Source organism: Phyllopteryx taeniolatus, chromosome 3, assembly GCF_024500385.1.
Source record: "Phyllopteryx taeniolatus isolate TA_2022b chromosome 3, UOR_Ptae_1.2, whole genome shotgun sequence".
In the NCBI taxonomy this organism is placed as follows: domain Eukaryota; kingdom Metazoa; phylum Chordata; class Actinopteri; order Syngnathiformes; family Syngnathidae; genus Phyllopteryx; species Phyllopteryx taeniolatus.
In genome coordinates, this window is record NC_084504.1 from 13,720,723 (window position 1) to 13,746,906 (window position 26,184).

General features: G+C 42.1%; 1 protein-coding gene across 1 annotated transcript in view; it reads right to left on the reverse strand.

The window, feature by feature from the left end:
• The window catches only part of jak2b (Janus kinase 2b), a 50,495-nt gene extending 27,624 nt beyond the window's left edge, over window positions 1-22,871 (reverse strand). Inside the window, exons 1-9 of the mRNA XM_061767065.1 lie at window positions 22,626-22,871; window positions 14,148-14,390; window positions 9,693-9,816; window positions 9,501-9,618; window positions 7,215-7,360; window positions 4,556-4,847; window positions 1,854-1,973; window positions 1,130-1,287; window positions 932-1,043 (exon numbers count right to left, since the gene is read on the reverse strand). Of these exons, the coding sequence (XP_061623049.1) occupies window positions 932-1,043; window positions 1,130-1,287; window positions 1,854-1,973; window positions 4,556-4,847; window positions 7,215-7,360; window positions 9,501-9,618; window positions 9,693-9,816; window positions 14,148-14,376 (1,299 nt within the window). The 5' untranslated portion in view covers window positions 14,377-14,390; window positions 22,626-22,871. The remainder of the gene's footprint in view (window positions 1-931; window positions 1,044-1,129; window positions 1,288-1,853; window positions 1,974-4,555; window positions 4,848-7,214; window positions 7,361-9,500; window positions 9,619-9,692; window positions 9,817-14,147; window positions 14,391-22,625) is intronic.
• Window positions 22,872-26,184: the final 3,313 nt, after the last annotated feature.

Below are 26,184 nucleotides of genomic sequence, written 5' to 3' on the forward strand. Positions count from 1 at the left end.
TAAACAAAAACAAAGTACTGTGCTGGATTGACGACGGATCTCCAGCTTGATGAATGCGCATGTCGAAATGCGCATGTCTCACGCCTGTTCCAATTAAATGTAGTGCACATCATGTATACACCCGATCAGACGATATGAATTCACCTCTAAACAGTTGACCAGAGCTCTTCAATCTGAATAATTTCAATCGGAGTGACAAAAAAGTCTCCATGTAAACCTGGTTACTGTGTGGTTGGTCTGCTGAAGACGAGCTCTTCACTTGTCAATCAAATATATGTTGACGTTGACTATAGTCAACTACTGGCTGAAACTAACGTGCCACTGAGGTTATGCTTAACAAACAGTTAATGTTCCTGTGAGGCAGATTGGCCGACTGGTTAGCACATCTGCCTCACAGTTCTAAGGACCCAGGTTCAAATCCTGCCTCCCGTGTGGAGTTTGCATGTTGCCCCCATGCCTGCGTGGGCAGCAAATTCCACACAGGAGCCAAGATTCAAACCCAGAACCTCAGAACTGTGAGGAATATGTGCTAACCACTGCCCAGGCCATTGATTTATTAAAGTTAAACTTCATACTTTAAAGTTCTGCACATCTGCACAAAATACAAAAGTACAATTCAGAGCCATATTTTAATACAGCTAAATACTTTTAAACGTCAGTAACTAGTATGACGCAACTTTTTATTATGTTCTTTGATCTATTATCTATTTTTAGGAGGTAAATTGCCTAACACTGACACCAGAGCACAGATTTTTTTTGGGGGGGGGTGTAACGGCATTTTTCCTGTTTGTGTGTGCCACGAGTGTTTTTGTCACCCTTTGCTAGGCCATCAGCTGCTATTTGGTCCGGAATGCATGCTTAATGTGTTCAGGACAGAAAAATACTTTCCCAATTCGGAGATTTAGACACTTTCCCTTTGTTTTTTCCATACCTCTACAGAGAACGTCAGAAAGTACTTGTTGAAGTCCTTCGGGCTGCACCTTAAAATGTATAGGCCGCGCTTGTTCGAGCATCTCTGAAGTCGGTTGATGGCGAACTCCATTCTGCAAGGAGAGTCACAGTCCATCGTCAAAGATTACAAGAAGAATTCAGTGGCTTCCAATAAATATGCTAATTTCTGATCACTTACGAGACTGGGCCGTGGCAGTGGCTGGCGATGGCCTCCAACAGCCTGGGGGGCGCCACTTCTTTGCAAAGGAAGTGATGTGCATCCACAGTAAGCCGATAGTGGCCGTCGATCAAGGACACGAAGGAGAGCGCTTCAGACAGACTAGGGAACTCCAATTCCTGGAAAACATTGCAATGACCAAAAAAAACACTTCGAACAATATTTCTTTTCCTCTGCTGGGTAAGTAATGTTTATCATATTAGTAAGATTACAAAAAATATGAATCAGATTTCCACAAAATGGAGCGATGCAATAGGCTATTACATTTTGGTGCAAACCTGGGGACATTCCAGGATTCTTCAAATCGCACTTACAGGATGGATGTGGAGCACTATTTATACAAATTTATAGTATACAAATTTTTTAGCTGGATTGTACATTAAAAAAAAAAAAAAAAAAAAAAAGCAGTTCAGACATGTAACATAAAAAAACTATTTTAAATATTTTTAGTAAACGCTGTTAAATTAGGTCCAAAATCTGAATGGATTTGAAAGGAAAGGAAATAGAAACATTTTGGGAAGTAGGCAGCTCACAAAATTTGTTCATGCTGTGTAATTTCACACTAAATGGGCATAACCATTTGTATACATGCAATTAAAAAGTAAATTTTATGTAATATGTCCCCTTTAAAGCAGTTACAAATCTACCTTCTGCCTTATGGCGCACAGCAACGTGATGAAATTACCAGGTTCTTGCCATCCTGCTTGTTGAGGGTGACTAGGCGGCTCTCGGTGGCAGCCTCTTTGCTGGCCTGGTTGACGCAGATGTCAACAACTTCCGGAAAGTCACATAATGTCTGCAGCTCCTGGGAAAACCGACATCAAAGTCAAAAGGAAGCGAGAAGCAAATACTAACTGGAACCTGTAAAATCCAAAATTCGGAGGAGAGTAATTTTGTATAACGTCCAGTTGTAAATCAGCATCATTGCACTGGCAGCCATTACCATGATTATCATGTGTACATTTTCAAGATCCTGTCAGTGCCTTAGGATACGAGTGCCTTATGAGTTTTTCGAGAGATACGAGAAGTCGTTTTGCTGATTTTTTTGCTTTGACTTACCAACAAAGATTTGAGATTTGAACGCTCTATGGGGGGCAGTGAACTCAACTCACTTCACAATAAGCAGCAGTTGGCAGAAAAGATGCTTCTAGCTGTTTAGTGCCACTCCCAGCTTGTGTTTACTGTCAAACTAAACATAAAACAAAGAATTTGACTGTATAGCTTTGCTTACGATGAGTCCGGTGAGCTAAATGCGAATATTGCGACAAAGCCATGGATGGGCTAATGAAAAGCATTGATGTCACTGTGTTTTCACTCTTTACACAATTGATATTTGAATACATACTTTGGAGCAACACATGCAGACAGACTAATTAGGCCTATCACAACTTTTTTTAATGACATATTTTCCCAAAAACTATTACAATAATCGATGATGTTTTTTTAATGAGTCTGAAATCATGAAAAATAAGGCCTGCCCTTATAATTTTTATTTTATTTGTTGCTTTTAAACCAGTATTGTGGTTACTATTATTATTGTTGTTATATTTTCATTTCTTTTCTTTATTAAAAAAAAATTATTTATTCTGCGATATGTATTCCCTTGGGTATGAAATAAAGAATAAAGACCTGCAAGACTGTGTGGTTGGTCCATTGAAGACAAGCCCTTCACCTCTCAATCAAATATAGATTGACGTTCACTGTAGTAAACTACAGTGCTTAAGAAACAATTAACTTTTCTGTGTTTGTGTTGATTAGGGACTAACATACAACAACTTGGAGAGAGGCGCTGACATTTTAAACAAATTTGTTGCGGTGGAGGGAGCTGTTTATCTCCTTAGCTCTCTAGCTCATTAGCTCATGGGCTAGCGAACATAATAAACAGTGAACTTTCCTGTGTGTGTTATTTAGCGGACTTAACACACACAAGCCCCCCGTAGTGTCCTGAGAATGCCCGATCTTATCCGATCTCGGAAGTTAAACAGGGTCGGTCCTGGATAGTGTTTCAATGGGAGACCACCTAGGAATACCAAGTGCTGGGGGTTGCGCAGTAGGCCAACCACCTGCTACCGTTAAAAAAAAATAAATAAATAAAAAAACACAGATTACAGAAACCACATCTGCGGCCTAATGTGCCTCATGGCACAGAGTTCTGAAACTGAAACACACACAAGAACTCGGAAGGCACCGCTGATGTTTTAAATGACATCGGGGCGGTGGAGCGAGCCGTTTAGCTCCTTAACTTGCTAGCTCGTTAGCTTTCAGGCTAGCTCGTGGGCTAGCGAATACAATAAACAGTTGACTCTTCCTTACGTGTCTCTGTTGTGTGAATCTACACGCTGCACATGGAGCAAGGCTGTGGACAGAGCCCACACCGGCAAGTTTGTACCAATCCGCCGGCATTCCATGAGCCTACTTGCAGCTAATGACTGTTAACTCATTGGGTGATCCGCACACCAGCTCACCACAACAATGACAATTTATTGAATGGGGCAAAACTATCTTGTCCATTTTATTTATCATATGATAAGTCTATATAGTAATTATTGTGACAAACATACATACATATATATATATATATATATATATATATATATATATTCACATATATATTCGTTATCCTTTCCGAAGAACGACGAATATTACGGCGGCTTATTGCGGAGTGACCGTCTCTATGTACATCCGTATGTCTGTATTACACTGCCCCCAGTTGGCCAAGGCGCATACACCAGAAGTAGCAGCACATGGCCACTGAATTGAAGCAAAACAAAATAAATGGAGTAAAAAAAATTTCAATTCTTTACATTCCATTTAATTATGTAATTACTTTGTTTTCAGAAAGTACAATATTAATGCTATTTTCATTATTATAAAAATACAGGAAGGCTGGAATGGATTAATGGCATTTCCATTCATTTCAATTGGGAAAGATGACTTGAGTGTTTTGAATTACGAGCATGGTCAAGTAGTGAATAAACCCGTATCTCAAGGCACCACTGTAACTGGGAAGGTAACTCTAATAATCATGTTAAATGATAAATTGGCCATGTTTTCACCAGATTTTACCTGCCTGGGATGATATTGAGTACATTTAGAGAATTCTATCCTAGCATGGAGATATTTCTTCTTTGCAGTTTGCAAAGCACAAAACATATTCCAACTCAATTCAGAGATATGAGTGTTTTTATTCCCGGCATTTGTCTATAGATTCCTGGCAATGCCAAACTATCATACAGGAAATGGATTTCAGCATAACCTTCAGAACTCTTCCACATACTCCGCAATCTGCTTAGAAAACAGTCAGTAGCTGACAATGAATTAACAATTAATGTTAAACCTGTTTACGGTCCACCATGTTAACATAAAAACATCAGAGTGTGCACCAACCTGGTTGGAATCTTTCAGTTTCTCCCGGCACCACTGTATGCCGGTGTCGGCGGCCACCAGCAGGATGAGCTGGCCACTAGATGCCTCATGGATTTTGAATGTCTCTGTGTAGAAGGCCTTCTCCAGTGACTCCATACTGATGAGGTACTTGAGCTTAAGGTTGCGCACGGTGGTGCAGCACTGGCTGAACTGCTGGATGAAACGCTTGAAGCGGTACCGTATGCGCTTGCGCGTCAGGAAGCTGCAGTCCTCGATCTGCGCTTGCATGTCCTTGGGCAGGAACGACTTGTAGCTGTGTGGAGAGTGTATGGTAGACAAAGCATCGCTCAGTTACATATACTTTTCATATTTTTTATACATTTCATTTTATTAAATAATTGGTTAATTGGTTTATTATAAATTGACTGAAAAAATATATGAAATGTTTGTATTTAATTAATAATTGGTTAATAAATTATAAAATTAATTATATGCAATAAAATTTTTAAAAGGAGCATTAATTACAGTGACCCCCGCACCACCACTGCAATTATACTGGGAGTCAATTACGAGAAGAATTTCCCTATTGGCGGTCGGGCCTGGTCCCTATCCCCGCGAATAGCGGGGGTCCACTGTACGTCTTTATTAAATAGTGTTGGGCATCGTTTGAATTTGAGCAATTCCGGTTCCGATTCAGGTTCCTTAGTTCGATTCCGGTTCCAAACGATTCTCGATTCAGATTCTTTTAGGGGGTTGGGTCAAAAAGTTTGCATGGTTTAAATAAAGGGTGTCCAAATTATGAACATCCATTCCCCGCAGCATAGACTAAAATGAACATCTGTGAACTAAAAGGCAATGTGTGTGGAACTAACACAATTGACTTACCGTAATATTCATTAATTAATGTTTCAGATAAAAGTTAAATATAGCGTTGTTAAAATAGTTTTTTGAACTGTTTTAACTATTTTATTTTATTGTTTCACTCACCCAGTTGACTTCACTGACAGGTATATAGCTGCCCCTGTATTCTGTTTCATCACCTCAAATGGTTTATATGTGCAAGGTTTTAACTTGACTTCTTCTCCTTTTATTTTGAAGGCTACAAACCAGAACTCAGCATTTTGGCACGCAAAGTAACTTCACACGGCACCAGTGATTGTTTTATTTTTTTTAATGGATGTAACCAAATGCTCTAAAACGCTGATTCCTTTCCCTACCCACCGATGAGGCACAAGGTTAGTCTTTGTGATAATGTAAGCCAACGTTTGTGAATTTTGTCCCAATTAATTGTGATGTAAAGTTGCAACAGTGAAGTTTTAGCCCAATGTTAAGCTTCTTTAAAAAAATAAATAATTGAAGACACTAAATTGTCCGTAGGTGAGAATGTGAGCGCGAATGGGTGTTTGTCTATATGCGCCCTGCGATTGGCTGGCGAGCTCTTCAGGCTGCACCGTGCCTCCATGACCGTGCTTATGCCCAGCGGCGGCAGCAAACAAAAGTGTGTCTTAACTTTGTTAAAATGAATGACCTGTCACCTCAGTGCAACACTTGGAATCAGATTATATTATACAAAGGTGGCTTTCACGATGTGAAGCATCTGAGGCGCTCCCTCCTGCACCGAGCCTCAGCCTACACCATGCAGAGCTTCTGTGAACTCAACTCTCAGTTAATTGGGCGAGGGAAACAATAAAATATGTCTGTCAACATTGAGATGGGTAACAAGGTAAACGGTTGGCTGCCCTTTTGGACTGAAGGTTTTTAGCATTTATTTACAAGAACCGATGACTGGAGAAAAAACAAAAAAAAACAAAAGCTTAACATTGAGCTAAAACTTCACCGTAGCAACTTTACATCACAATGAATTGGGAGAAAATTCACAAACGTTGTCTCACAGTATGACAACCAATAACCTTGTGCCTAATCGGTGCGTAAGGAAAGGAATCAAAGTTTTATAGCATTTGATTCCATCCATTAAAAAAAAAAAGAAAAAAATCACCAGTGCCGTGTGAAGTTACTTTTTGTGCCAAAAATGCTGGGTTCCGGTGCATACCCTTCAAAATAAAAGGCTACAAGTTAAAACTTGGACATATAAACCATTTGACATGAAAAAACAGTCCCAAATAACGATTTCAACAATGCTATTTTAACTTTAAACTGAAACATTAATGAATGAATATTAAGTCAATTGGGTTAGTTCCACACCCATTGCCTTTTAGTTCATAGGTTTGATATTGATACTGGTTATAAAGAACCCCGAGTCAAATGTTCATTTTAGTCTATGCTGCGGGCTGCTAAGAAAATGGGTGTTCATAATTTGCACACCCTGTATTTAAACAATGACCCATCGCCCTAAAAGAATCAGAATCGAGAATCGTTTGGAATCGGAATAGGAAATAAGGAACCGGAATCGGGACCGGAATGGCTCAAATTCAAACGATGCCCAACCCTAATTTTAATAAAATGCACAACTTTGCCTACTGCAGTGAATACATATGACTTCACTGTACTGTTTACATAAAGGGGTGAGAAAAAAATTTCAGCTCAAGGGCCACTTCCACAAAAGCATGTCCCACATGTTATAAGACACCTGGCAATTGATTTCAATTCTGAAAAAAATGCACAATATATGTGCTGAACTGTTTATTTAAATGTGATGATATAACACAGACGAGGTCGCTACCTTATAGTGCGGTAGATGTCCAGCGGCAACATCTGTTTCTCCTTGGCGGTCCGCGTCATGTCCAGCACGGCCATACCAAGGCATTCCTCCTGGGTCTCGTGGGAATTGGAGATCTTAACCAAGCCGCTGATAAAATCGTTCCTCCACTAGGGGGACAAGGGGTGGGTTTAACAATCTTAGTTTAGGGATAGTTAAGAATATAGTGTGTTTCCTTTGTTTTATTAGTCATTACTAAAACAAAGGCTGAAAATTGGGCTACGCTGATGACGTGCACTGTGACTGAATCAAGTGTCTTGGTTATTGACTTGGCTCATGTTCCCAAGCACTGTAGTTTGTAAATTATAATTATCTGCAGTTGTCTAAGATGTAGTAGCATATTTTAGAATCAAACACACAATAAGTTCTGGATCTCATAAACAAAAAAGTAACTATTGGCATAGAAATCAAAGTAACGGTAATCTGAGTACTCTTATTTAAAAAGTAACGCGTTAGATTACTTGACATGACATCAGTGGAGAGCATTTTTTGAGTAACGCGTTGCCGGCATCACTGATTGTAGTACACAGTTATTTTAAAAATTACTTTATGTTAACCCATTGTTCATAAATGGATGAATTTTTCTCATAATATAAGGAATGCAACCAGCAAGGTTAATTTGAATCGTGAGATGGATTAAAAAAATTAGTTTATTTGATATCTTGTGAAAAATAAATGGTAACTGGACTGCACTTATATAGATAGCGCTTTATCTACACCATCACAGTGCCCAAGGCGCTTTACAAAGCCTTACATTCACACACACATTAATCAACCAATGGGTGACTGCTGCCATGAAAGGCACTGCCAGGCTCACTAGGAGCAAATAAGTGCAGTCCATTTACCATTTATTTTTCTTTATTTTACCATTTACATTTTTTAATGTATCTCAAGATTCAAATTAACTTTGCTGGTTGTATTCCTTAACCGAAGAGCACTGACGTCCGTATTATTGGGAAGCTTTTATTTTGAAGGTGGCTTTCGGCGAGAGTTGGCGACCTATTACCGTAATGCCTAGTATGAACAAAATTAGGGGTGGCTGGCTTGACTGCTACTTTACGAGTGGAGGCTGGCTTGACCGCAGTGGAAACAAAGCGAGGTGGCCCGAGTTGGAAGACCAACTCGAGCAATGGATTAATGAGCAAAGAATAGCCGGGAGAAGCGTCTCTACAGTCACCATTCGACTGAGGGGAAAACTCGGAGCTTGCCATCATTCCGGGAGGCTTGACGAACCGCTGGACATCCGTGTAAACAGGACGTTCAAAGTGAAGTGAGCGGCGTGGGAGCCATGGATGACAGATGGCGAACACAGCTTTACTAAGACTAGGAGGCAGCGCCGGGCGAGTTACGCCACAATTTGTGAATGGATTGTGGATGCTTGGGCTAACGTGTCTGCTTGCACTGTTGTTCGAGCTTTCGTAAAAGCCGGCATCATTTCTGAGGAGCCGCACGGCAACGAGAGTCACTCCGACAATGACGAGAGGGAACCTGGCGTGTTTGATGGAGAACTTGCCCAGCTGTTCATTTCAGATACAGACAATGAGGACTTTGATGGATTTGTGGATGAGGATTGATCAAAAAATAACGTGAGTACATAGTTAAATACTTCAATAAAGTACAACCGAACTCAGTTTTGCGTCCGCTGCTTTTTTAAAAACATTGTTTTAGCGTGCATGCATGCTACTGTATGTTTTAAGCTAGCGTATGTTTTACCATGGCTGCGCCCACTAATACGGTGCGCCTTATGTATGTCTTAAATACAGAAATAGACCCCGTAACTGAGACTGCATCTTTTAATACGGTGCGCCTTATGGTCGTGAAAATACGCTGTATTACGAAATAAATGTCACAGCACAGCACCTTAGCGTTGTCAAAAAAAATTGGATATGATACACAGGTTAATTGGACTTTCTTCCATCTGGTGGAAGAGCATTTAATTATTCTGCCTGCATTATACGTTGCTTGCATGGATGGATAAGCAATGGGTAGATTTGCAGTAAATAACCTTTCAGCCATTTAAATGAAACAATTTCTGACGGCACACCTGATGAGCTCTCACAGGCGAACTGGTTGGGAATTACTGGCCTCAAGCTATTAAAATAAACGTGATTATTTTTCCCACTCCATGACAAGTACCACTTCAATCTCGGTACCACTGTCCATGGCCCATGCACAAACCCGCCTGTCAACGCTATGAATTGATTGACAACACACATACACGAAAACTAAACGCCAAAGTGGAGTACTTACCTGATTGAACAGGTATGACATCACATAATCATCCAGAACGGGACTTTCCGATCCTTTTCCAACGCCGTAACGATAAGCCCGGGATGCCCCACCACTGTACCAGCCAGGGTAGTAGTACCTGTGGTGAACGCACAACACACAATGTGACTCGATGCATTTGGAACGACAACAAACAAAATTGCTGTACGCTACCTTATTCTAAAAAACAGATCTTCGGAGGCGGATTCATTGAGATGGAAAATGTGGTTGGGCGAGAACCACAAGCGGTCTCGCTCCCTGAAGAGGCCAAAGAGGTTGCAGTACAGAGGCGATATACCTGCGGACACACAAAATACAGCAAATGCACTTTATGATAAAGCATTGCAGCTCCATCCAAACCAGTTTCATTCTTGATAAAAGCCCTGTTTCCATCAGTCAGTACGGCTTTGTTCAGTTTCCATTGTAAAGGATCCCAAAATGCAGCGGTACCTTGACTTACAAGTGCCCCAACTTGCTGTTTTTTCTACTTAAGACCCATCGCTGAGTTGTTGTTTTTTTCCCTCGTTCTTTGTGTTCCAATTTGAGGTACGGGCAAGCTTCTGATAAACTGTTTCATGAATTAAATGAAACAAAAATGTAAAAATGGACCAATTAAGGTGCTGTAATGCCTTCGCATATAGGGAAGGAGAGCCACAGTCGCTGATCCACTTGTAGCCATTTACTGAATGGCACAAACAGTCAAACACACAGAACACTCGCAACGGGTTGCTGTAAGCCACAACTCAGGCCCAGCTCACACGTATTCTAACGGGCCAACCCAACTGGAGCTCCTCACGTCAACCATTATGCCATGCCCCTTGAAGGCACACATTCAACACTACAACAATACTACAGTACAAAGAGTAATTGCACTTCATGAAAACAATTTATTTCTTTACATTCTCTTTTATTGTTTTTATACAATACAGTGCCATTTCTCTTCATTAAAAAGCACTTCGTTTTTGGGGCAATGGCATTTCAAATGAACTGCCAGGCACAGCTGCCTAACAGCCAACACCTCCCCCCACCGTCACCCAGGTGCATTAAAATGTGGGGATGGGTGTGTGTGATGCATTTAAAATCCAGGGGGGCAGGCAGGGCGGAGGGGCAGGGCGCACGGACCGGGAAACAGCACAGATGTGCTGAAACCCGGTCCGACACCCACACCCTCCCGACCCCATACCAGTCCCCCAGGAATGCTTTGATATGTACAGTGGGTACGGAAAGTATTCAGACCCCCTTAAATTTTTCACTCTGTGTTATAGTGCAGCCATTTGGTAAAATAATTTAAGTTCATTTTTTTCTACATTAATCTACACATATAGACAGAAAAAAACGGAATTGTTGAAATTTTTTCAAATTTATTAAAAAATAAAAACTGAAATATCACACAGCCATAAGTATTCAGTCCCTTTGCTCCGTATTTAGTAGAAACACCCTTTTGAGCTAATACAGCCATGAGTCTTTTTGGGAATTATGGTTGAAGTTTTTCACACCTGGATTTGGGGATTCTCTGCCATTCCTCCTTGCAGATCCTCTCCAGTTCTGTCAGGTTGGATGGTGAACGGTGGTGGACAGCCATTTTCAGGTCTCTCCAGAGATGCTCAGTTGAGTTTTTAGTCAGGGCTCTGGCTGGGCCATTCAAGAACAGGCACGGAGTTGTTCTGAAGCCACTCCTTCGTTATTTTAGCTGTGTGCTTAGGGTCATTGTCTTGTTGGAAGGTGAACTTTCGGCCCAGTCTGAGGTCCTGGGCACTCTGGAGAAGGTTTTCGTCCAGGATATCCCTGTACTTGGCCGCATTCATCTTTCCTTTGATTGGAACCAGTCGTCCTGTCCCTGCAGCTGAAAAACACCCATGATGCTGCTTCACTCTTGGGACTGTATTGGACAGGTGATGAGCAGTTTCTGGTTTTCTCCTCACATACGGCTTAGGATTAAGGCCAAAAACATTCTATCTTGGTCTCATCAGACCAGAGAATCTTATTTCTCACCATCCTGGAGTCATTCAGGTATTTTTAGAAAACTCCATGTGGGCTTTCATGTGTCTTGCACTGAGGAGAGGCTTCCGTCAGGCCACTCTGCCATAAAGCCCCGACTGGTGGAGGGTTGCAGTGATGGTTGACTTTCTCGAACTTTCTCCCATCTCCTGACTGCATCTCTAGAGCTCAGCCATGGTGATCTTTGGGTTCTTCTTTACCTCTCTCACCAAGGCTCTTCTCCCCCTATTGCTCAGTTTGGCCGGACGGCCAGCTCTAGGAAGGGTTCTGGTCGTCCCAAACGTCTTCCATTTAAGGATTATGGAGGCCACTGTGCTCTTAGGAACCTTAAGTGCAGCAGAATCTGTGACTTGTTACAATTATGTCTCTGAGCTCTTCAGGCAGTTCCTTTGACCAGATGATTCTCATTTGCTCTGACATGCACTGTGAGCTGTAAGGTCTTATATAGACAGGTGTGTGGCTTTCCTAATGAAGTCCAGTCAGTATAATCAAACACAGCTGGACTACAATGAAGGTGTAGAACCAACTCAAGGATGATCATAACAAATGGACAGCACCCGAGTTAAATATATGAGTGTCACAGCAAAGGGTCTGAATACTTATGGCTGTGTGATATTTCAGTTTTTCTTTTTTAATAAATTGCAAAAAAATTTCAACAATTCCGTTTTTTTTCCTGTTAATATGGCGTGCTTTGTGTACATTAATGAGGGGACAAAAATAACTTAAATTATTTTAGCAAATGGCTGCAATATAAGAAAGAGTACAAAAATTAAGGGGCTCTGAATACTTTCCGTACCCACTGTAGAAGGGTAGCAAACAAACATGGAAAACAAACATTAGTGATACGGGGATAATATGGTGTGTGGTAGTTGTTTGTAGTGCACAAGGAGAGTTTTGTCCGACTTGTGTGTTTAATGTGTGTGGGAACAGGCAGAGCAGGAAGACAGAAAGGAGTGAGAATTCATGCTGGTGGCATGTATGATTTCGTTATTTTGTCTAGGCAAAAATGAAAATAATGAAACAAAATACAATACGCTTTTGACAATACATAACGACAACAGATCAGAAGTACTTATCTAGAAGAGCAAAGGCGTGAAGATGGCATCAAAAAACAATTGGCCGTTGATGTATAGCTTGTCGACAACCAGCCACAGCCTTTCTCACGGTGGTGGCTCATCATCAGGTAGAAGATTTTATGCCTCGTTGATTTCCTTGGGAAACTGGTCGTTCAGTCCAAACGAAGTCCCTTTGAGCTCACGACCTTTTGAGTTCATTTTGCAGTGATGGGACTAGGTCGGTTTCCTGGGCGGGGGCCTCCTAATCGATGAACACGGTGAAAGGTAATCTTGTCGACTGTATATTGCTGTATCTTGAGGGCGGACATCATGAAATCTTTAATCTGTGCCTTGTGGTCTTCCGGTGCGTTTTCTGGAATGCCCGAGAAAAAATGAGATTGTCGCACATGCTTCGTGATTGAATGTCCAGTGTGGTTTCTTTCATGATTTTATATTCCAATCTGAGTTTGTAGTTCCACTGACGTTGAAATCATGTTTGATCGGAGCGCAGCATTATCTAATCTTAGTTCCTTGACCTGTTGCTGTTGGATATTGGACATAACATTTTGGCGACGAAGATGGAGCTTGACTTTGCACCGCTGCCCTTGTTCCTCGCCGCTCGTCCTGTGGTCTCGCTCATATGAATATTTTAAGATTAGCGGCGATCGGAACAGACAAAGCTAGTGAGGCTAACTGCTTCTCATCCACAACCACCTGATTTTCATACTCTCAGACCCACATAGATGTATGAAGACTGTTTCGCCTTGTTGCCCGCATACTTCGCTATCATCCGGGGCAGCAGACAGGCTAACTGAAAGTCCTCTGTTAAGTGACTGATTGGAAGACGAGTTGCCATAAACATGATTAGCGATTACTTGACTTAAAGCTTTAAGCGTTGATGCGGAGTTAGTAAAGTCAACTAATCAGTTCAACCCTTAACATGCTAAAAATAAAAATAATAATTTACTTGACCATACCAAAATGCACCGTTTGTCTATTGCTAACCACACTGCCATCCATTAATTGGTCGACAAAGAATCGTAAACATTTTTTTTAAATTCATCTGTCCATTGATACCACCACGCCAACACAGAACACATCTCCCGGATCTTAGCTTTCACAATTCCGAAGAGTTCAACAGAGGACTGAACCACTCGGTGGAAATCTTTAAAAGCACTTTTGCTAGGAAACTACCAAGCATTGCACCAATGGGCAAAGCGTAATAAAATCTGTTTTTAATGCCAACACAAGTGAGCGTGAGGCTGATAAAGTTGGTCTTGAATGTCAACTGTGTTTGTTCTTTCATCAAACGCACCACATTCAATTCCAACAACATGCTGGTGAGCCTTAGCTAGTCCAAACACCAACACAGAACTCAAAACTTTTGCTCTTCCATTTAAGTGATCGGGGGGCAGAGCAAAAGCACTCAAACTCTGCACTAAAGTAGACGTACAGATATTAGTGTAAAAAAAGGACTGTGGTAAAAGTAGACATATTGATTTGACTCCCTAACTTAGAGTAAAAGTTTTTAAAAAAGCAGCCCCTGACATGTACAAAACGTTCACCCAGTACTCACTGCATGCTTTGGCGGCTTCAATGCATAGCTCCTCGGCTACGTAATCGCCAGCCGGGTAGCCCAGGAATTTGCAGTCGGACACTCCCTGGATGCTGTGATAGAAATGTAGCCTCAGAACGGTGGAGGCGGTGGCAGCAGGGTTCCTGTCTGCACACTCCCGATGGGCGCTCCCATTGTGGACAGTGGGGCACGTGTCCGACGTTGCATCCATAGCTTGCTGGGAGGCCATCAGCAATGTGCCACCTTCAGTCAGTTACATGTAAAAAAAAAGATCAGAATCAGGAAATACAAACATCCCTATGATCTTATTACAGCTATACTTTAGAAGAAAGAAAGTTGGAAAATTTCCAAAATGGGGGCTCCAGATCAAAATGGTAGACTTCTAGTGTCAGACATAGCTTCTTGAGAATTTCATATGACATGCCAACCAAATTTAATGTTCCTCCGTGAAACCGGCTTCAGAAGCAGAATTTTAAAGACAATTGGTTCAGTTCTGACTTTGTGAAGCTGTGTTATTAGTTTTGTGGGACCTCAACGAACTTCCCCGCAATGCTCCACCCACACACAATGATGAAAACTCTTATGGTTTGCAAACTTGCGTCGTCCATCTGTCAAGCATATGCGATTTAAACGTGGTAGCAGTTGGACAAAAACTCTAGAAAAAGTTCATTTTTAAAGGACCCCTGGAAATGTTTTTTTTTCATTTATTTAACCTTAATTTATCCAGGTCAAGCAATTGAACACAAATTCTAATTTGCAAAGGTGGCATGGCAGCAGACAGCAAAGTAAAACAAAGCAAAATAAAAGCAAATACAAACACAAAGACAAAAACTGCACATTGGTACCGTATATAGTTACATTACATAGCGCATAATGAATAAAAGGTTCCAAACATGTTAAAAACAGGTGCATCAATTATGTACAGTAACCCTTACTAACTTTTTAAATGATGATACTGGGATGTATGAGATGCATTTTATTATTTGTTGTATAGTGTTCCAATCATTCGTTTAAGACAGAATATTGAAAAAAAAATCTGACCAAGAGTAGTAAGGACTAGGAAAGAATCAGTTAATAAAACTGCTGGAACAGAGAGTGGAGGTGGCATGCATGGTGAGCAGAGGGAAGATAGAGTGGGTACTTCCAATAAGTGTTTCATCTTTGAAGGACCCCTTTTTTTTAGGCAGTGCTTCTTGAGACTTTTTTTGTGGTTCAAGTCATAAGCATGCCTACCAAGTTTCATGTTCCTAAGTGAAAATGTTCAGCAATCTAGCATCACCCATCTGTGTAGTAGCTATACAAAGTTCAAGTTTGGTAGTGATGGGATACAATCACTTGGACGAGTTGTCTTTGTAGGGCCTCTGAAAATGGACAAAATGTCCTTGAAAATTAGTGCTTCAAACCAAAATGTCAGACTTCCTGTGTCTCATCAAGCATGGGTTCTTGTGGGTAGGCATGCCTTCAAAATTTCATGATCCTAAGTGAAACTGGCTTCAGGGGCAGGATTTAAGACATTTGGTTCAGCTTTGACCTTTTGAAGCTGCATAAGTAGTTATGTGTTTGATGGCGTATCTTCAAATTTCACTGCCAGGCTCCACCCACGTGCAATCGCAAAAACTTAATCTTAACTAGAAAATCCATCTTTGAGCTGATTTTTTTTTTTTGCTTTGCCGCTCCCAGTTGACGTTTACTGTCAAACTAAACACAAAAGAGAATTACATGTGTATTTAAAGCAACCACATGACTTTGCCTTCAGATTAATGCTAATGAACAGCATCTGTGTGGCAATGTTATATGAACACAAACTGCGCGGCAACATGTAGACCGACACTATAACAATAATCACAGGCATATACTTTGTCCTCTGGAAAGAAAAACTACTAATAATACTGCAGATGACGGAGTCACTTACAGTTGCTGAGTGAAACCCTTCATTTGTCTGCATGATTGTATTATACTGCTGCCTGGTGGTCAAGTCACACACAGCAGAAGGTGCCACAATCATGATGCCACAATTCTCAGCTTTCATTACAAATATTTCTTTTTTTCTTTTTTTTTTGGGTGGGGGAGGAGGCTAGAACGGATTTATGGCATTTATTTCATTTAATTTGGGAATTATGATTTCGGATACGAGTGTGGCCAAGGAACGAATTGAACTCTATCTCAAAGCACCACTGCATTTGGTTCAAATTGAGTCAAGCCATCAACTGGACAAACTGTCAAGGACAAGTTCATCATTGAAGGGCCCCTGAAAAATGGTCAAAATGAACCTAAAATGGACACTTATCACAGAACTGGTAGACTTTGTGTGTCTTCTCAGGCATGGATTGTTGTGGGTTTTCTCCTGATAGGCATGCCTACTAAATTCCATGTTGCCCAATGAAATTGGCATCAAGGGCTGAATTTATTTATCTATTTAATTCTGCGGGACTAATTAAGTGACCAAATAGAATTACAATTACTTATGCCCGAGTCCAAGTTGGGTACACACAGCTTGTCTATTAATCAATCAGGTCTACTGGAAGTTAAAGGAAAAAGCTCCATAACAGAATTCTCAAACTATCTCCATGTCCTTCAGGTATGTGTGTGCGTGTGTGTATACGTTAGACTTTACACCGATGTGACCGGCGTTATCGGTATTGGCCGATAATTAGCATTTTATGCTTTTTTTTTCAGTCGTACAGAACAAAGTTTCTTGAAGGGAGAGAGAAACAAAGACAAAAGACAAAGCAGTAATTATAAAACAGGAGAGAAGTAAATCATTACATTATCTGCAACAATGAAACATTAAATATGAGTGTTGCATGGGGCTGTAGTGCTACACCCTGTGAGGGAAGGACAGTCCAAGATAGAACAGGACAAGGACAGGAGAAGAAGCATGTAGGACAAGGGTCGTGAACCCGACTGTGCAACTGAAGTGTGATGGCATTATGTGAATTATAAAAGTCTATAGGACGAGAGTATAAGTGAGGGGATACACACGCGATTTGCATATTCATGAGTTATTTGTCGCAGTAAGAACGTGACCCCACACCCAGTGAAAGACTCCTAGGGGTGTGTGTCTGCAGATACATGCAAGTGAATTGATATCGTTTTACATGCACAAAGACTGACAGAAGTATGCTGTAATAGCTGTGGCCGCACCGCGGCGGTCGAGGACCCCACCCAATCAATCGAGGGGCGAGATCAGTCCCAGGGGTCCACCCGAGAGCAGCCCGGCGGACGGACACGTCCCACACCGAGGGACCCAGGGCGGTCCGCCGGCACCACCGAGGCGCCCCGACAACTGGCCAACCGGTGGGGGCCGCAGGCACCCAATGCCACCCCCCCAGAAAACCCCCCTACCCCACCCACCGCCCCACACTGGGGTGGGGTCTTTACCTGGCTTTAGTAATAACTTAATTGAAGCTGTGTTCATATGGCTACTAATTCAACCTTTATCCTTTATCTCATTGACTGTTCTGAAAAATAGAGGTGCTAGTATTAGCCAAAAATGTTTAATGAATTCAACAGGGATTCCGTCCGGGCCAGGCGCCCGTCCCGGTTGCATATTTTTTTAATGAGTTATGTAATTCTGTGATGGTTAACGGAACATCAAGGCTGTCTTTAATTTGTGTATTTAATTGTGGGACGTTTAAATCCTTAATAAAAGTTTCAATTTCTCTTTGATCTGGGTTGTTTGAAGATGCACATGAGTTGCTATAAAAATTGTAAACAATTTCATTTATTTCTAGTGGTGACTGTGTACAGTTGCCGTTTGAATCTTGAATGGCTGTAATTAATGACTTTTCTTTATTGCGCTGAAGTTCGCACGGAATTTTCCAGATTTATTATTGTACTCAAAGTTAGTGTATCTTAACTGTTGTAGAAAATCTAGATAAGATAGATAACATCTAACTGTTGTTTTGCCTTTTGAAGTTGGTTTCTAAGTGTATCTATCGGATTAATTGCATATTCTTCTGTGAATATCGGCTGATAATTAGCATTTTATGCTGATCGGCTTTCATCTCATAAATCGCCGATCCGATCAATGACGTCATCAATCGGCTCTGCACAAGACATTTAACTCCACGTCTTCGTCGCGTATGAATCCAAAAGCTAGTTTATTTTTTAGCCTTGTCATGTGTCTTGTTGCGCAGTACTGTAACTATCTGACGGCCAATAAAGTTTTTTCAATCTTGTCGGTGAAAAAAACACGTGGTCGGTGTGGGACTATTTTGCGGCGTCTCTTGTGATCGGTTATCGTTTTTTTAAAAACTTGCTGATCGGTGATCGGCTCCAAATATCCTGATCGTGTAAAGCCTAGTATACGTACGTATGTACGCACGCGCACGCGCACGCGCACACGCACACACACACAAGTACACGTGAATAATTGGGCCGAATTTGAGAATCCCCATCTTTCGGTCAAGTTCAGCAAAGGCTCGATTATTGGATGTCTCTGACCAATTAGTCTGAGTGATTATCCTTAAGAGTGATTTTTCCTGCCGATCTGCTAAGAAAATAGTCGAGGTCAACTATCATTAAGAGTACACACATAGCGATTATTGAGGCCTAATGTAAGCATTTTTCATCCCTTTCTGATCAAAATGAGCAAAGGCCCGAATGTCAGATGTTTCAGAAAGATGATTCCAAGCTGATCATACTGTGGTGTAAGATGTGTTAAAAATAGAGCCGCAACGATGTATCAAATAACTCCAGTAATTCGGTTACAAAAAAGGTCGAAGCAGAATCGCTGTATTGAAGCTTCACAGGCATCAGTTTTTTCACAGACTATCGCAGCATACAGAGCTTAGGCACAGCAACGTTACGTGTGTGTTTAGTTTTGTCATTTTGTCACATGAAACTTTTTCCACACCAACAACTAAATTTTATCCAAGAGGAGACCAAGGGCCATCGCTGCAAAGTGGAGACTGTGAAGTAAAACAGGGTAGCATCCAGAGCTAAAGCACAACAACAGGGTAAGCTAACGTTAGCATCTGTGTATATTTTTGTCATATGTAGCTCCTTCACATAAAAAAAATGGCACCGCAGGAAACTGAGAAAACAACACAACATTGAACGCATCATGCTAACCACAACAAATGTAATTTTCCCAAACATAAGCCTAAATTGAAATGTGGTTCCGGCGAATAACCATTAGACTAGGGATTCCAAACCACTGTGCCGAGCAACAATATTGTGGAAAAGTGTTGGAAAGGTTGGCTGTTTGGGGAATTTTTCCAGGTACTGAGGTTTGGTAGAGAAGGCTATGCAAAAACTGCTTACAAAGAGCGCCTGCTCGAGGGAATACCTCCAGTACGATACCACATTTCCGATCACGCATCCCATAACTCTTCAACAAATTCAGGGTAACGTTAATATATTAATACAACGCTGCCTTGAAATGAAAGTTTGCGACCAGCTACGAGGGTTAGCATGTCTACAATTGGTGAAATAAATACTGTAGACTTGCTAGCGAGGCAGATAACACAGCTAACTAGCATAGCTAACATTAGCTCTGACGCTACTTCACAAAGCGCAGAAGAGCAGAGAAGTCGATACTAATTTTCTGAAAAACAGTACTGCTGTACTACATTTAAATTTCATTCATTCATACATCTTCCGTTCCGCTTATCCTCCCTAGGGTCGCGGGCGTGCTGGAGCCTATCCCAGCTATCTCGGGAAGGCAAAGTCATGTGGTTGCTTTAAATATCTCCTGATCTCGGGGGTGGGGGGAACCACTGTTAGGCAGTAGTGCCAGGAAGCCCTGCCCCCACCCCCTCAGCTCACTGACCTCTCCAGATTTTAATGCACCATACCACTCGGGGAGGGCACTGATACACGGGGTAGGGCCAATGACTGCTAGTCGGGGATCTGGCAGTCATAGTAACAGGGGGAGAGGTGGGTCTCACTTGCTTGCATGGCGGTGCTCCTGAGGCCGGGCTGGATGACTGCTTGGTGTTGGGGCTGACCTGTCATGGCCGGGGATCCTCCTTGGGTTCCCCGCCTTATTGTTCCCTTGTCGTGTGCCCCTAGCCGCCCTCCTTTCCAACAAACAAGGGACACTTTCCCGCCCTCGTGCTGGGGGCGGGGACTGACTGCATCGTGGGCCGGGCGGGTTGGGGGGGGGGGGGGGGGCGTGTCCGGCTCTGCTGGGGGTGGAAGGGGGGGGGGGGGTGGCGGGGCATGTGGGGCGGTGGGGTGGTTGGCATTGGGTCCCTGCGGCCCCCGCTGGGTGGCCGGTTGTCTCTGTGGGGGCCGGCTTAAAAACTCCACTGTGACACAGTAAAACTCTTTCGGCATAAAAGGGATACAGATTTTCCATTCTGCTTGACTTAACAGCCGAACAGGACAAAAAAATATATATATATATTTTTTTTTTTTTAAAAGAACAGCTTTGTATTAAATTAAACGGGCTCAGACTTCATACTGAGTAACTACATTTGTGAGTAAATTGAGAAGTTACCATCAGTATGTAGGGCTGCACTATTAATAAAATTTTAATCTTGATCACAATTTTGGCTGCCATGATTAAATGAGCCTGATCGTCTGGGATTTTTTCTTTACATTGTTAATGAAAATTGCTTCAATTGCAGTGCCCGCAACATAGTCAGCCAGCCAACAGGGGGCGAACATATGGTCAAGGCTTTATTAAGGGCCTGCGCTCTGTGAACAACTTCAAAATAAAAGCTTGAAATGGCTTTGATGTCCAATGTAGTCATATATTAAGCTTATATTTGGAAGTTAGCCCTCTCAGCAAGTTGGTGGAGTGGCGGCGTGTCACAGTAAGACATACGGTAGTATTAACAATCGTTGTAGCGGCTGCCTTCAACTTTATGGCTGGCCTGACCACAGTAAAAAAAAATGCCGAGTAAGTAGAGAGGGAAATCACCACTGTTGAGTTCTTTGCAGTTTGTGGCCATGCACAACTGACCAATGGTCAAGGCGAACAATGGAGACAAACACATCCTTGAAAATTCACTATATTAATGTGCTTACAGCCTAATGTTATTGCCTTTTTTACATTAACTGTATTTGCTTGCCGTAAGTTGCAATTTGTGATTGTACTTTGTAATAGCATATTTATTCAGTTAGCCCTTGGTAAAGTACAATTTTTTGGGGCACATTGTTTATTATCATCTATCATTATTATTATTTATTCTTATTTAAATATTTATTTTGCACTGAAAACTGTTCCATATGGTTTGTCGAAAGGTAGTGCAATAAAAAAAAGCTTTTCGCCCAACGAGGAATAATCGTGATTGATAATCGTGATTACAATATTGATCGAAATAATTGTGATTATTATTTTGGCCATAATCGTAGAGCCTTATCAGTATGTTTACTTTTTTGTAATGTTTTTGTTTGGTGGGGTGGCGTAAGAGTCTTGTAATGTAGAATGTAGTTTGCAAACAATGCACTGACATACAAATGCATGCACAGTTTATAAAAAGCCATGCTTTTACTGTCGCATTTGACTATTTCCAGACAGGTTGGGAAGCCCAGCTTTAAACGAGTGCAATCATTTACTCACAGGAAATCAATTTTGTCAACTTCAGCAAAAAAACACACCAATGTATTGCATCATTTTAGAAATGCCAAAAAAGTGCAAATAAACATACTTTGCTTGTTTCCAAAATGGTAGGATGCTTAAAATTGTGTCATAACATCCATCCATCCATTTTCTATACTCCTTGTCCTCATTAGGGTGGCGGGTGGTCCAAGGTTCTTTAGTCATTGTACAAAACAAACAACAAAATTCCCACATATGTAGTTAAAGGACAGTGAGTCCATTACCTATAAATAAGAATAAAATGCATGTAGTTAAGCCGGCACATCTGCCTCAGTTCTGGGGACCAGGGTTCCGCCTGTGTGGAGTTTGCATGTTCTCTCCGGGCACTCCGGTTTCCTCCCACATCCCAAATACACGCGTGATAGGTTGATTGAAGACTCTAAATTGCCCATAGGTGTGAATGTGAGTGCGAATGGTTGTTTGTTTCTATGTGCCTTGCGATTGACTGGCGAGTGTTCAATTAATCTATTTAGGATGACTTTTAGGAAAACAAGCTCGGTACACACTGGACTGGTCACCAGCCAATCGCGAATCACAGAGACACAAAAACTATTGGCACTCATATATGAGCTGCCAAGCTGGAGTCTTGGGGATTTAAACCAGAGAACCTAAGCACTGTAAAGCAAGCGTGCTAGCCACTTGCAACCCGTCCTGCCTGGGTTCATAATGTTTTTAAAAGCCTATCCACATGGCCCAATGAATGTTATAACGATGAAATGACAAAGAGAAGACAAATTATGAAGACAACGTTTGCAGTTAAAACACAGGCACTTCCCACTCCCTTGGTCGGATAATACGACTTGACGTCAACCGCCAAATTACCTTTATTTGTCCCCGGTGACAAGTTTAGCAGCTTATATTGGTAATATGGTGTTTAGATAGTAAAGCTGTAGGTGATCTGTGACGGGAGGTGAAACACTTACTTGGCGAAATAAGCAGCCACCGGTGCAGCTAGCCAGCTAGCTCGTTGCGAGCTCCCCCGAAGGCCACCAGCAGTCCGTACGACTTTGACAGCTAACACTTTTCTTTGTAAATAATATTACTTATAACGAATACCTCCTTCAGCGAATTAGCTCTGAACAATTCCCACTTAGTCCATTCCCCCAGTGTTGCTTCTAAACTGGCCGCTTTTGGGAAGCCCAACACCGCCAGTTCCCCATGCCATTTCCCCCACTCCCCCCCCCAACGACGAGCAACTTTAGCCCGTTGCTCTTATCTCGTCAACATCACTTGCACGCTAACGCCAGCTCCCGTGGCCTAAATGGCACAAATGGTCACCCGGTTTGCGCACTATATCGCGGCTACGACCGTGCGAGCGGAGGCACGGGGGTCCAAAATTGAGCGACACTGTGACAAGTTGTCCACTTGTTGCGCTGCTAACTGAGACGAGCTTGCTCGCTTGAAAGGCGCAGGAGGCGAAGGGCTCCAGTCAACAACCCGCCTTTCCCACCGCCTCTCGCGTTGCGTTCATGGTTAGCGGAAATGCCACAATCGTAAAGCGGACTAGTAAAACAATCCTGTACACTAGTAGAATGACTATGCCTTATTAATAAATATTTTTATATTACTAGTGAGAACAAAGCGATCTTTCTTACATGGATAATACAACTGTAGTGAATACATGAGTACAAAGAGAACAGTAGTACATGGACTGGTAAGACAATTCAGCACACTAGTAAAATGACTAGGGTGCACGAGTAGAATGACTGAGTTTTATTACCAAAAAAAATGTCCACTACTATAGTGAGGACAAAGAAAGCTCTAATACGTACATGGACTAGTAAGACAATTAAGCGCACTAATATAACAACTAGGGTGCACTAGTAGAATGGCTGTGTCTTATTGGAAAAAACATCCCACTACCTGTGAGGACAAAAAGCGTACTAGCACATGGACAATTCATCACACTAGTAAAATGACTAGTAGAAATACCGTGTTGTACTATTATTGGTTTTCCTACAAGTGCAACAATTAATCAAATAAGCATCAACTAATCAGTTATGAAATTAATCGACAACTATTTTGAAAATCGCTTAATCATATAGAGACCTTATTTAACCTAAATTGTCCAAATTCTCTGATTTCAGCCTTACAACACTAAATATTCTCATATGTTGTAGTCCTCCATGAAAGCAGACTAATTAACTTTGCGTTCAATCAAAATGAGACATTTGCAAACCTTTTCTTTTACTTTGAAAAACATTGATCAACATTATTTCTGTAAGAGCTCCAGTCGGCTCTCCTGCACCGCCGGAGCCCTGCCACCGAGGAGCTTTTTAACCACCTCGGTGACCTCAACCCTGGAGATAGGAGAGCCCTCTTCAATGTTCACAAACTCTGCTTCCTCAAAGGAAGGCGTGTTGGTGGGATTGAGGAGGTCTTCGAAGTATTCGGCCCACCGACTCACAACCTCCCGAGTTGAGGTCAGCAGCGCCCTGTCCCCACTGTACACAGTGTTGATGGTCCACTGCTTCCCTGTCCTGAGAAGCCGGATGTTGGACCAGAATTTCCTCGAATCCGTCCGGAAGTTGTTCTCAATGGCCTCACTGAACTCTTCTCACACCCAAGTTTTGCCCCACAGACCACCAAAGCTGCATTCCTCTTGGCCTGTCGGTACCCATCAGCTCCCTCCGGAGTCCCACAGGGAAAAAAGACTTGATAGGACTCCTTCTTCAGCTTGACGGCATCCCTCACCGCTGGTGTTCACCAACAGGTTTGGGGATTGTTGCCGGGACAGGCACCAACCACCTTACGGCCACAGCTGCGGTCAGCCACGTCAACAATGGAGGGGCAGAACATGGTCCACTCAGACTCAATGTCCTCCACCTGGCCCGGGACGTGGGCAAAGTTCTCCAAGACGTTCCCAGCAGACCCGCACATTACGTTTGGGTCTGCCAGGTCGGACCACAGCACCAGTTGGTGATCAGTTGACAGCTACGCCCCTCTCTTCATCCGTCTAAGACATGCGGCCGCAAGTCCAATAACACGGCCACAAAATCGATCATTGATCTGCGGCCCAAGGTGTCCTGGTGCCAAGTACACGTATGGACATCCTTATAGTTTGAATGTTTGACGAAAAGTGAAGTCCAATAACAGAACAGCGGTCGGGTTCTGATCGGGTGGTCGTTCTTCCCACTCACGCCCTTCCAGGTCTCATTGTCGTCGCCCACATGAGTGTTGAAGTGCCCCAGAAGAACGAGGGAGTCCCCAGCAGGCGACTACCCTCTCGTCTACTGGGGTGAACCCTAACATACAGGCACTGAGCCTGGGGGCAATCTGTATGCCCACACCTGCTCGGCGCCTCTCACCATGGGCAACTTCGGAGTGGAAAAGAGTGCAACCCCTCTCGAGAAGACTGGTACCAGAGGCCAAGCTGTGTGTCGAGGCGAGCCCGACTGTCTACTCTGAATTTCTCACTAGGATAGGAGATAGGCTATTTAAATGTTATATATATATACATATATATATATATATATATATATATGTGTGTGTGTGTATATATATATATTTATGGCAGTGTTCGATTAGCACCGGTGCCTATTGCTTTGGCGTTACAGCTTCTGGGACATTTAGGAAAAGGTGTGTACATTACATATATACTGAAAGATCATGTTACATTTAGATTGCACACAGTTAGACTTCATTTCACAATTTATGTGACTTTTGAAGGTAATTGGATGCATCAGAGCCATTTAGGGGGTTTAAAACAAAGGTGATACATTTGCACATGCCAATTTTCAGTTTTTGACATAAAGAAAACTTTTTAATGTATATATTTCACATTACACTTCGAAACTTAGACTATTTTTTTCAGATCCATCAAATAATGTTCAGATAAAGAAGTCCTTTAAAATAGAGGTTGTAATGTTGCAAAATGGGTAAAAATCCAAGAGGGTGAATACTTTTGCAAGGCACCGCACGTTTATGTAGATATTATCACACTACTTGTTGGATTTTAGTAGTTTATTAAGAGCTGTTTTGTAAATCTGTTCTTTTTTTCAGACTCGAGACTGACAAAATGGTGCAAGTGCAGAACCAAAAATACATAAAACAGAAGAGAAAATAAGGGTGGGCACTGGAGGCTTAAAAAAATAGAGAAGTTGGATTTTGTGTTGTAATTTATCTTCTTATCAGCGCACTCAACTGAGTTTTAACCATCAAACTTTACCATTTTAATTAACTGTAAAACAATTTACTGTATTTAGCTTTGCAGTTGGCGGCACGGTGATCGACTGGTTAGAGTGTGTGCCTCACAGTTCTGAGGACTCGGGTTCAATCCCCGGCCCCGCCTGTGTGGAGTTTGCATGTTCTCCCCGTGCCTGCGTGGGTTTTCTCCGGGCACTCCGGTTTCCTCCCACATCCCCAAAACATCCGTGGTAGGTTGATTGAAGACTCTAAATTGCCTATAGGTGTGTATGTGAGTGTGGATGGTTGTTTGTTTGTATGTGCCCTGCGATTGACTGGCAACCAGTTCAGGGTGTA